The sequence below is a fragment of the Panthera pardus genome, unplaced genomic scaffold (assembly GCF_024362965.1).
Source record: "Panthera pardus isolate Hobbes unplaced genomic scaffold, ASM2436296v1 HiC_scaffold_27, whole genome shotgun sequence".
NCBI lineage: Eukaryota > Metazoa > Chordata > Mammalia > Carnivora > Felidae > Panthera > Panthera pardus.
Window position 1 is genome coordinate 16,535,535 of NW_026526843.1, and position 13,229 is coordinate 16,548,763.

General features: G+C 40.4%; 1 protein-coding gene across 14 annotated transcripts in view; it reads left to right on the forward strand.

Annotated features, from left to right (window-relative positions):
* Positions 1-475: 475 nt before the first annotated feature.
* The window catches only part of FMR1 (fragile X messenger ribonucleoprotein 1), a 46,610-nt gene continuing 33,856 nt past the window's right edge, over positions 476-13,229 (forward strand). For 5 of the 14 annotated variants that reach the window (XM_019435728.2, XM_019435734.2, XM_019435733.2 and 2 more), the window contains exons 1-2: positions 483-786; positions 10,772-10,824. In XM_019435728.2, the coding sequence (XP_019291273.1) occupies positions 736-786; positions 10,772-10,824 (104 nt within the window). In that variant the 5' untranslated portion in view covers positions 483-735. Of the gene's footprint in view, positions 787-10,771; positions 10,825-13,229 lie in introns of all 14 variants that reach the window. The other 9 variants (XM_019435745.2, XM_019435730.2, XM_019435741.2 and 6 more) reach the window with 6 other exon arrangements.

Consider the following 13,229-nt stretch of genomic DNA (forward strand, 5'->3'; position numbering starts at 1 on the left):
GTTCAAAGTCGTCTTCGATCTAATTCTTCACCTTTAAGCTTGACCCATACTCCACCTCCAGCTCAATTAGACTGTGCCCCACTTAAAAAAAAAAAAAAAAAAGCCTCCAACCCAAGCCAGCCGAGACTTCGAATAAGTGAATACACTTGATCACTACAGGAGGATCTTTCCCACGCCTCCACCTGACCCTCTACAGGAATAGGCGCTCTGGCCCTCGCCAGGCGCCACGAAGCGGCGCGACCTCAGCCCGCGGAGCGACCTGTCACCGCCCTTCCCGCCTTCCCGCCTCCAACGAGCCCGCGCACGCCTAGCCCGCGCGCAGTACGTGTGGCCCGGCCCCCAGCCTGTTTCCAAGCAGCGCGCATGCGCGCGCTCCTGGGCCCGCGGGGAGAAAGAGGGCGGGGCCGAGGGGGGCCAAGCCCGCGGGGGGAGGGGCGGTGTCGGTCACGTGACGCTGTTTCACTGTTTACACGCGGAGCGGCCGGAGCTTTCGGCCTCAGTCAGGCGCTCGGCTCCGTTTCGGTTTCACTTCCGGTGAGGGGCCGCCTCCGAGCGGGCGGTGAGCCGACGGCGAGCGCGGGTGGCGGCGGTGACGGCGGCGCCGCTGCCGGGGGGCGTGCGGGAGCGCGGCGGCGGCGGCGGCGGCGGCGGCGGCGGCGGCGGCGGCTGGGCCTCTTGCGCCCGCAGCCCACCTCTCGGGGGCGGGCTCCCGGCGCGAGCAGGGCTTTCGAGAAGATGGAGGAGCTGGTGGTGGAAGTGCGGGGCTCCAATGGCGCTTTCTACAAGGTACTTGGCTCCAGGGCAGGCCCCATCTTCGTCCTTCTTTCCCTCCCTTTTCTTCTCGGCCTCGGCGGGAGGCAGGCCTGGGGCCCTCTTCCCGAGCGCGGCGCCCGGGGGTCACGGTGCGCTCGTTGGGATGTTTGGGAGAGAAGAACCGGACTTGGGGCCTGTAGGAAGCCCCTCGAGCCCCGCTGCCTCTCCTATAAGAGGCCCCGGCGCCTATCGGAATGAGAGCGGGCAAGGAGAAGAGCGTGTCCTCTCGGGGGCCGAGGGAGAGCTGGGGATGGGCCAGGGCCGGCGGCAGGTACAAGATCCCGGCGGGAAGGGCCGGTATCCGCGCGAAGTGACGGCGACGGCTTATTTCCCTTTCCTAAATCTCCTCTCACCGTGGGATCCGGGCCTGACGTGTGGGTAGTTGCTGAGTAGCTGGGGGCGCTTCCGTCGAGCCGCCTCCTGCCTCTCACTGAGGGTTTGAGATCTCTTTTGGCTTGTCTTTTCCGGTGGTCCAGCGTTGGGACTTCGGAGAGCTCCACTGTTCTGGGCAAGGGGTGTGAAGAAAGAGGAGTAAGAAGCTGTAGTCGGTACCGAATCACAATGGCAACTGATTTTTAGTGGCCTCGCTTTGTGGATTTCAGAAGAGATTTTTGAGATCCAAAAGTTTCAGGAAGACCCTGACATATCCGAGTAATGCATTAGAGAAGTTTGTAATCTTGAATATTGGCGGCCCCCTCCCTTGTTATAAATGCGGCCAGATTCAGGAATACAGATGCTTCAGCGTCTGAAAACATTATTAGCAACTCTGCTACTTAAGGAAACAATTTTTAACCCTCCAAAGGCCTGAATATATGCCATGAAACTTCAGGAAATTAACTGAGAGTACATTATTACTAGAGAATTTCAATTCGCGAATAGAAATAATTGTTTTGTGCTCCAAATACTTGACTATCTTTTCTCAATGTGTAATGTTGCAGTGGACAGTATTGTTGAGGTTTTAAATAGGCATGCATAGTAGTAATGTGGGGTTTTCTCCTTTAAGTTACATCATTGCAGATCTAATATCTTACATTTTCAAAAGGAGGATTTAAAACATTCTTAATGTATCAGTAGGGCATCTGTTGGTAGTAGTCACTGTAGATCTATAAATTCTTGTTTTCTCTTGAATGTTTCTCTGTAACTCCTATAAGTAAAATTCCACTTTAGTATTTTGGCAATAGAAGGTACATATGGAAGGAAGTGTGGAAATTAGCTATTGTCATTGTCCAACACATTTCTTAAATTTATTATAGCATAACTGAAACATTTCAGAGAAGACTCAGTTGTCTATGGGAAAATTAACAAGTGACTTCATACGTGTGTATTTACCAATTCTGTGGAGATATTTGGGATCAACGTATTTCATAAGTGCATAAAGTATGTAGACACTTTTAGCCAAAAGATAAAGCCCAACTATGAAAGGAAAGGAAAAACCCAACATTTATATTGTTAGTCTCACCAATATAAAATTGTTTATGTTGACTCTGTAGTCAAAATGTTGGTCTGCATTTATTTTAGTGATCCATAATAATTTCTGCTAGTTAGTGTGGAATCAGTCTGGTTCCTAGATGGGTAGTTTTGCTCACCAGATTTGTGGTGCCGACTGTAGTCAATATAAGCCAGGGGTTAATGGTTGGGCAGTGTTCTAATAGATCTCTGATATTAGCTTAGATTGGACACCACTCTTTACCGTCTTTCAGTGGAGTTTGCCTGCTATGAGAAGGCAAGTAGCACATCCTGGTCTTGAAGGATTTATTGTTCCCTTCCAGCAACCTATCATTTGCTGTGGTGATTTTGCTTGCAAGCTGATTGGACTATAATAAGAAATGCCCTCTATCTTTGCTCTTAATCCTCCGTTTTAGTTGTGTGTGTGTTTTTTTTTTTTAACGAATTTGCTTAATATGAAGGTAAATAAAAAGAATGGGTTGTCCCTTAGTTTCTTGAAGGGAAATGTGAAACATCAAATACGTGTAGAGAAATTGCTATTACGTTTACTTAATTAAAGTTTATTTTTAAGAAAACTTCAAATGGTCTGTGCTGGTACAAAAATAGTTTCTATAATGAAGAGGTTTAACTTTTCATAGGACTCAAAATATTGTCAAGAATTGTAAAGCAAAAAGTAAATCGAGTTGCTTGTCCAGTGAGATGGACAGAAAAGATGGGAAATAAAAGACCAATAAAAAATGAACTATTACGGAGAAACGTTACATTTATGAAAAAGATAGGAACCTGGTTCATCAAGAAAAGCCTTTAAAAACTGAACAACTCCAACAACTTCAGTATAAGTGAATTCACACTTCTATTTGCCTAACACAACCACCATATTGCAAGGGATGATTCTCTATCTTCTGAGCACATGGTCCAAGTTTACAATATAAACTGGATAGAGTATAGCTGCAAATATTTGGATTCTTTTCTCTGCAAAACAACTAAAGTTCAAGATTCAGAATTAACAGAATCATGAAACCGAAACTCTAAGATTGGAGAATTCTTTTCTATTTTTCCCTCTAGTGTTTATTCTTAAGAACTTGAAAGTTACATTTAGTAGTTGTCAGAGCCACTACTTTTATGCTTACTTATTCCTTTGACTTGGAAAAAGTCTCATGTACAACTTAGAGTCTTATGTTATTTAAGACATGAGGACACATGAACAAATGTCACAAAATCTTTCCAAAGCATCTCCTAAACAAATAATTTTGAAATAGGTTCTTTATTCTAGGGGCATCTACCTAAAATAGTGTAGTGGTGGCTTTTGTTTTGTTTTGATGTTAAGGGTTTCTTTGGGGGGGGGGATGAGAGTTCTAATGTATTGAGAATATAGAACGAATGTCATTCTGATATGAATGTACTAGTATATCCTAAAGTTCTTAGGTTTTGGGTACTAGTATGAATATTACTAAAGATGGATAAATCATGTGTTCGAAACATAAGATAGTTTTCTGAAACTATAGTGACATCTGATTCAATATTGTAATACGGTGTGAATATGCTAAATTGTATTCTTATTTTTAGATTTTAATTTAATACATCTTATGTTTTTAAGTTTGGTATCTGAGGACAGACTTTAATGTGGTAAGTAATACTGTTGAACTAGCCGCTATCTTATGACAAAATGTACAATCAGGAAGAGGTATTTTTAATGAAGACATTAGTGGCCCAACATGTCATGTTAGCTACATACATAGCCTGCTAGAAATCAGTGTTTTACTACAAATAAACTTGCAGAAGGCATTATTCATGTTTATTCTGAAGTCTCTACATCTAACTTTGCATTATAGGTGTTCTATACTTCAAGGAAGTGGGTTTTTCAGGTCAACCACATTTTTTTTCTTCCCCGAGTCTAGCCTTTTTAGGGTTTGATGTCTTTGTGGAAGCACCATTTTTCCCCTTTCGAAGTGTGCATTTTCCAACTTCATGCTCACACATTCTAGAAACCTCCAAATTATTACTTAAATACAAAACTCAGTAGTATAATAATTGGGTTTCTGGTTCCTGTCCACTGTGGGAATGTGTTTTCTGAGATGGCTGTGATCATGATCATGACTGTTGAGAGGTACTGAGAGCTTTCTAGGTGCCAGGCACTATTCTAGACACTTTACATCTGTGAATAATTTATTTAATCCTCTCCCACAATCCTGAGGTGCTATTGTTATTCCCATTTTGTAGATGAGGACAGAGATGTACAAAGAGGTTAGGTAAGTGATTTACTACTGAGCCTCATAGCTAGTAAGGGTTCTCAGGTTCGTGATCTGAGATCAGATAGCATCATTTCTGAAATGATGAAATTTAGCTTGAAGAAATGAACTGGACTTGATTTCCTGCCCTTTTTAAAATTTCATTATAACCTTCCGATTGTATCTTGTTAGTGTAACACCTCCTTAGTACCATTGTAAGAGTTGCAAGGTGATGTTACCACTTTTTACTGTTCATACAAAGATGCCATGACATATGCAGCTTCTGTATCAGCTTTTTATTAAATTACCTCTTGCATCTTGATATTTTACTATGTAATTCTTCCTGTGAATTCCTACTAAGGAAAGAGAAAGTTGGAAATCTTTGACCTCACTATGAAATTGCTTTTGTCGTATGGAGCATATAAGAACTGAAGCATTAAAAAGTTTGAATACATACGCACACAGGAAAGTTAATACTATTCTCTCTACCTGTGTGCTATCTTAGAGTCAAGATGAATCAGAAAGAGTGCATTTTTCTCAGAATTTGTGGTAAGTGCCCAAGTAAAGTCAAGTAATCCTGGACATGTGCTGTGGTTGGAGAAGGGTTGTTGATGAGGTTAATTGTGCTTTTCCCTTTCTGTTCATTCCTTTATGTTGTTAGGGCCCACATTCAAAGGGTGACAAAATGATAACCCCACTCTATATGTGAAGCCTTGGGTTTGAATTCTATATCCCTATGCTCTGGTCCTGTGGGCTTTCTTTAGGAGGGACATTTTGCCGTGCTCTACATTTTCTCTAACGAGAATTACCATCGCACTACATGTGTTGTCTTCAGTGATGGTGTAGTAGCTGTCTTCTGTGGGGGTCAGGGGCTAGCACTGAAGTACATACAGGTTGTCTCTATGATAACCACTCTTCTGACTAGTGACTAGTGAGTTTACCAAGCGAAGACGTGTGAGTTGGAAGGTAAGAGTTCACCCAAATAGGGATGGACTTCTTAGCTTCATCAGTCCTGGTAGTGTAATGTTTGAATTGTCATTGCACACTTTTGGTAAGTATGATTTCTGTTACTGCTTCTTTGATCTAGTTGCCAGTTAAGTTGGGGATCCCATAATGACTTTTTGATTTCTTGTTTCTTCTCCTGATGAGGAGCCTGTGTCTGTCTTTAGCACTGCACTTTAGCATCTTTCTCAAACCCTAAAGGTTTTCATTACATCTTGTCTTCTCAGAGTCTAAATAACCTTTCAGTATTTAGTATCTTTGAGGAAATAGTCTTTTCTTTCTGTATCCCAATTTTTAAATCTTTTTTCTTTAGTGTGCTTTTGTTGAGATGTAACTTTCTGAACTGCAAGAGTATTTATGGTTCTGCATCTTTTTTTTTAATTTTTTTAACGTTTTATTTATTATTTTTTTTGAGAGAGCACGAGCAGGGGAGGGGCAGAGAGAGAGGGAGACACAGAATTCAAAGCAAGCTCTAGGCTCCGAGCTGTCAGCACAGAGCCCGACGTGGGGCTTGAACCTACAAACCGTGAGATCATGACCAGAGCCGAAGTCGGACGCTTAACCGACTGAGCTACCCAGGCGCCCCTGTGGTTCTGCATCTTTCATAAAATACACCCCTCTCTGCTTTACCTCTCATTTATTTAGTGCCAACTGTCCAGGCAGGCATTGTGGTAGGCACTAGACATGTGCGATTTCATTACAACACCCTTATAAGGCAGATCCAGTTCCCCTGTATCCATTTGTTACTAGCAGTTGAGGAGTCTGAGGCACAGAGACCACTTGGAGACTTTCACAGCTTATCTGGTAGAACCAAAATTTGGAGCCTAGGTCTCCTTCACAGCAAAACTTTTTTTTAAATTTTTTTTTATGTTTTATTTAATTTTGAGAGAGAGAGAGAACACACAGGAGGGACAGAGAGAGAGAGAGGGAGACACAGAATCCGAAGCAGGCTCCAGGCTCCAAGCTGTCAGCACAGAGCCCGATGCGGGGCTCGAACTCGTGAGCTGTGACTGTGAGATCATGACCTGAGCCGAAGTCGGATGCTCAACCCACTGAGCTACCCAGGCGCGCCCCCTTCACGGCAAAACTCTTAACCACTAAGTTTCCTGAGTCCCGTAAGAGCCCTGGCTCTCAGTACAGTGCAGCTCCCTTTGTGCATTCTATTCAAACCCCTTCCGTCTGTCGTCTTTGTAACCTCAGGGATCCCCCTGAACGTATCTTCTCCCCTGATACCAACTTTGTTTGGTGTAGATAGGTGGGGATTACTAGTTTTCCAGGTTGGTGGTGGGTAGGGTGGTAATGCTCCGGACGTGTCCACGGAACGAGGGTGTATGAGTGTTGGGGTAAGGGAAGGGTGGCCAAAAGAACGGTTACTGGAGAATGTTGAGCCGCAGGAAGATGGGACCCTGGTTGGACGTGAACAGGTTAGTAAAAGGCCTCAGAAGTCAAGGAGATGTTTCTCCTGGGTGTGAGAGCAGGCCAGATGCAACCAATAGTTTCTTCTATTCAGCTTGTTACAGCAGCAACAAGAAGGTATTCCGTGCCTTCTGTATTTACTTAATATGCAAACAATGACTAAAAATGACTGATTTTGGAATAATCCTACAAACATCCACATACAAATAAGCCTCATTAACTAGAAAGCCAAGGGCTAGTAGGCTGTGATGATTATTCAAATCATTTCTGACACTCTACATCCAGAATTGCTTTCAAAGCCTTTGAAAGCTTTTGGTTGTTAATAGTCACAACAGTTGCAGATCTTCCTGCTTCGAGGGAACGTTTGATTTTTAGGAACTAGGCACATGTGGTGAATGAGTATGATTAAACTGTGCAATAACTTTTTGGCAAAGAGAAAAATAAAAATAACAGCAATAAAGCAATGAGACTGACCTTTAGAGTCAGTAAGGTGGATTTGAAAACAGTCCCCAACATTTGTAAAAAAATGCTTTTAAATCAGTGCCATCCAGTGGAATTTTCTGCGATGTCGGAACTGATGTCTACCTGTGCCGCTCACTACAACAGACACTAAGGCATGTGTGGCAATTGAGCATTTGAAATGTGGCAAGTATGACTGGGAGACTGATTTTTTATTTTATTTAATTGTAATTAATTTAAATATAAATAGTCACATATGGCCTGTGGCTGCTATGGTAGACAGCATAGTTTTAGAATAGAGCAATGGTATTGGAAAGATGCCTAATTAAGTGAGAACAGTTTTTCATTCAGCTGTAACAAGGTTCTCTTGCCTGACTAAAGGACTTAACATTTTCTGCATAGTATACAGTAAGGAACTAATGTTAATTACTGCTGCGGCGACATGCAAACATAAAACTTGAGACAAGAATGAAAACAGAAGCAGGACACCTGGGTGGCTCAGTCAGTTGAATGTCTGAGTCTTTTTTCTTTTTGTAAGTTTATTTATTTGAGAGAATGAGCGAGCAGGAGAGGAGCAGAGAGAGGGAAAGAGGAATCCCAAGCAGGCCCCGTGCTGTCTGCGCAGAGCCGGAATCGGGGCTTGATCCCACGAACCACAGGATCATGACCTGAAACGAAATCAGTAGTCATAGGCTTAACTGACTGAGCCACCCAGGTGCCTGGAGCGTCCGACTCCTACTTTCGGCTCAGCTTATGATCCCAGGGTCATGGAATTGAGCCCCATATCGGGCTCCGCATGGAGCATCGAGCCTGTTTAAGAATCTCTTACTGTCCCTTTGCCCCTCTCCCCCAGCTCATGTGTGCTCATGCTCGCTTGCACATTCTGTCACAAATAAAAAAAACATTTTTTGTAATTGAAAACAAATCATGCCCCTTCTTGGTGAATAAGGGATCACCTCGTAATAAGAATCTTGATTTGAGTCTTTGATGGATTCCCTCCCCTCAAAAGTGGATTGTATTGACTATCAGGTAAAGAGAAAGCAGGAATGGGGGGGGGGGGGGTCTGCTATTCCCATTCTAAACTAAAACATCATGGTTAGTATTAAACTAGAGTTTTCAAAAGATGCTGTAGAAAGTGCTCATGATTTAAATATAGCTGAGGAAACATGATGGGAAGAAAATATGGATTCCTCCCCACCTTTAAATCAGCATCTATAGAAATATATGTGCATGCTGAATTTAGAAATAATAACTTAGCCATGTTGGGTATAGCAGAACACTTGGATTCCATTTTATAGTCCCTTTTGATCTTATAAGGGAACTTTTTTTTAGCATAGCTTCGCTTTTATTCTTTTCAACATAATTGCAGAAGACTGGTGTCTCTGTTTATGTAGCTTCCATATAAAAGTTTTTTAGGGCCCTGCTTCACCTGCCATTGTTTTTCTTAAGAGCAACTAATTGATACTTGACTGATACATTTTAATTTTGTATCTGGAGAAGTGTAAGTTTTTGATTAAGCCTTTAGCTTCAAGCCTTGGAAGACTTTTACCAAGACATTTGCCTTGGATCACTTGTTTGTTTATAGTTTTAGGTCTTACATTTTGGTCTCATACATTTTTAGTTTTTTGTATGTGGTCTAAGAGTCAAAAACTTCTTTTTCTGCACATGGATATCCAGTTGTCCTGGCAGCATTTGTTGAAAACGCTATTCTTTTTCCCTATTAAGTTGTGTTTGCTTCCATGTCCACAGAGGATTTCTTTCTATCACACCCCACGCTGTTTCTCCAGCTCAGAGTCTTTGTTCCTATTTTCCGTTAGGCCTGGCATGCTTCTTCCATCTTCCGCTCCCTTTTGTGTTGCGGAGTCTTCCTCAGTCTTCCAAGTTTGATAAGAAAACTCACCTTTACTTTGTCTTCCCTGATGAACACAACACACACACACACACACACACACACACACACACACACAATCTTTTCTCTATGGGTAGGATAGGAACACCTTGGGCAATGGTCCATTTCATTGAGTTCTTAGTAGGTCCTCTGAAGTCTGAGAGTAAATAAAGTAAGACCTTAGGAAGCTTACCGTTAGTGGGGAGACGAGCAATAGTAATATAGTGGGGTGAGTTTATAGTAGGGGTGAGCATAGGATATGCTGTAAGAATGCAAGGACGGAATGTAACCTAGTCTGGGTTTGCGCATAAGCGGTGGCATCTGAACCAAGACCTAAGAGACTAATAGAGGTAGCTAGATGAAAAGAGGGAAGGACAGTGGGTAAGAAGGAACAGCATTTACTGAGAAGCCCAACTAGTTTCGCACTGCTGGATCCGCAGCCTCCAGGGATGTGAAAGATGAAGCTTGGAGAGGTGAGGGGTGGGGCCAGGTCACGCAGGGCCTTTTACAGCCAAAAAAGGAGTTTGGCCATAATCCCACAGGCAGGGAGAAAGCATGGAAGGAGAGAAACGTGTACAGAACAAATTTGAGTAAGAACCTTAAATCTCTCAAGCCATTATAAAATGAATTAAGATATAAAGCCCCTTTGGGTTTCTTTATGCTTTATCCTACTCCTCTAATGGTCAAAACAAAAACAAAAACCTTTCCTGCACCTATTAAAAACTTAATTTTATAGAATTACGGACAGCATGCTGCTTAAAGAATTCTTGATAATTAGTTAGCTATTACTTTAGTTATGTCATTTTATAGAATTAAAGAACAGGCATGCTGATTAAAGAATTCTTGATAATTAGTTAGCTATTACTTTTGTTATGTCTTTCTGCAGATTACTAGCAATTGCGTCATCAGATTTAAAAGATTTAAACCTCTACTTTATATTACTGTGTTTCCCTCCAAGTGCCTATGAGATTGAGAATTTAATTAAACTCTGGTAATTGGACTTTTTAGTGGCATTAGCAGCATATTGCCGTTCAGGAAAATTTAGTGTGCTTGTATATACCTAGATTTGAGATTATACTTAGTCATTTGCTATTGTAGTCTCCTAAAATTGTATTAAAGAGAAGAAGATAGGTTACAAGAGATCTATACTGGCTGGCATGTGGTGCTGGATCAAATTTCTTAGTTTTCAATAATTTTAGCCTGAAGTGCACCTCGAGGTACGTACTCAGTACCTGCATTGTAATTTCCAATTACTTCACTCCTTAGATGCTGACCTCTGGAAGAAGCAGTTTTGTTTTCATGTTTTGTTTTAACTAATCCATATTCCTAGGACCTAGCACATAGTAGGTGGCCAACTAATAGATGTGATCCATGAATGAGTCATCCTCACAAACTGAAGCTTTCATTTGAAGCTCCATTTTATTCTTAAACAGAAAATGTTTGGTGTCTCTATAAAATTTAACTAAAAACAAATGATCTTTAAGCTTATAAGTTAATGTAACTGGTGTCTTTCTTACAGGCTTTTGTAAAGGATGTTCATGAAGATTCAATAACAGTTGCATTTGAAAACAAGTAAGTGTCTTATTTTAAGGTTCAGGTTCCTTAATATTTCATACTAATTATTCTTTTTGCTCCTCATTTTAAAAAATTTGAGTCTAGTTTGAGTGTTTTTCAGGAATGGATCTTCATGTTACTCACCAGGAAGATCCTGAAAAACTCAATATTAAAACCAATGGAATGACTGTTCCTGCTGTTAACCTCAAAGATCCCTTTTGTTTAACCTTGATCCCTACATCCCGGTCCCCTTGAATGTAAGGAAAGAAACCAGATTCTTCTGTATTAGTAACTTTGAGTTTGGATAGAAATATTTGTGATTGTTACAACATGAAAATGGATTCATGGGTATTGGTAAAATTGATGAGGGTTTTATAAAGTTAAATGTAAAATCGATGGTCTAATTGTCTAGTATATGTTATGAGGAATAATCATGTTTACTCATGAACTTATATCTGTTTCATTTATAATCAATAATAGCAGTGACCAATCTTTTCTGCTAGAAGAGTAAACAGAAATACTTAGGGGCCTAGGAACATTAGCTATACGAAGGTAACTGTGGTATAGATGTTGGCATTTTATAGGAAGAGACAAGTCTCTTGACTGAGTTTTTTTTTAATACTAATAAAGGGTATTTTCAGAGTAGCCATTCAAGATTCTAAAGTACATATGAACTCTGTAGCCAGAGTGTAGATGTGGTCATGATTTTAGGATTATGTTGAACTCTGAAGAATGGTCCACAATTACAACATTTTGGCTTCTGTGTGCCAAGAGAATTGATAGCATCTCAAAAGCAGTTTGTAGATCCATAGAGAAAAAGATGAGTGGTTGCTTAGGGCTGGAGGGGATGGGGAGTCCTAACTAAAGGGCATGGGATTACCTTTTGACGTGAAGAAAATACTGTAATATTGACTGGTAATGGTTGCACATACATGTGAATATACTGAAAACCGTTGAATTGTACATACACTTAAGTGGATGGATAATTTGGTATGTGAGTTATATCGGTAAATCTGTTAAAATGTATCTGACCCAGACATACTGCAATTTTATCGTTAGCAGATTCTTTGAGCTACCAACAGGACAAAGTAGTAGTAGTCTCAGATGCCTGCAACACATTTAGGGGGACAGGGATAAAAGGATTTAGAATATTGAACCCTATTCTCAGCTCTAGACACTAACCTCAGTCCAGAATATAAATTTGAATAACAGAGTAACTTTTTCTGAAGGCATAGAGCCAAAAGCTCCAGAATTTGCCTCTGCTGCTTCAAGTATCCATGGATTTGCATGGTTATACACTAGACAGCAGCATCACACTTTTAACAGAAGAATCTTTGATAACATGAGAGTAATTTTTTTGTAATTATACTCTTATCTGCTTGCTCCAATCACTAGACAAACACTGTTTCCCATAAAGGAAGAGTTATCTTTATTTGCCACTCTTTTAATTTCTCCTGTAGTCTTTAATCTAAGTGTTAAACAAACACTCGTTTCCTCTCTGCATTCAAGAATGTGTCTGGTTAATGCACTGTCTTATTAGATCAGTTCTCTTTTGTTTTTAATCAGATTTCTATTATAAATCTAAAATTACTCTACATTTGGACCTCCTTATTTTCTTCTATACTATATAGCTGCATAAAAGTTTTTCTTCAAACTGTCATTCTGGGGATTTGAAATAAATCAGCTGTATTCTTTGTGTTCGTGGAATATGTTTGAGATTCACCGCTGGGTTTGAGCACATCACTAGGGTTTGATAGGTCCCTACCAAAGTAGTCTCTGCCCATCCTTGGGTGTTTCCTTTTTGTTTTTCTGTTTAAGAAAAACTAATGTTTTATAGAACTTCAGACTATATCTACTCTTTCTTTTCCTTTCAATCATAAAGAAAGTCCTATTGCCATAATACCAGCTTATTTTAGATGTTATGTTTTTACTTTCCGTATTTCACATTTTTGGATAAAGAATTTGAATTTTTATCTCGGTACATTTAGGATTTAAGATAATTCTTCCTTCTTTGGAACCAAGAAAACTATATTTTGTATTATATGTTTTTGAAAACACACTTAGCAATGAATTTGTGACATGTTAAAAGTCATTAATTTTCAGTATATATAAAAAGGCTTTTCTGAAGTAAAGACAGCGTTTTCTAAAGTGTCATAATTTTCAAATGTGTATAATTCAGAGAAAGGGTTCAGTCTAATATAGACCTAATCAGATTTCCATAAATTCTAACTTAATTACCTACCCTCCTATCTTCTATATGGCTCTTCTTTTTTTTTTTTTTTTTAATTAGCACTTTTCTCAGTAGGATTTTACTAAGAAAGCTTAACAACAACAACAAAAAAACCAGAAATGACTGCAGCAGTTGAATCCCTCCAGTGTTTCTGCAAAGTTTGTCTTTTAATATTTTATATCATTTTGGATAT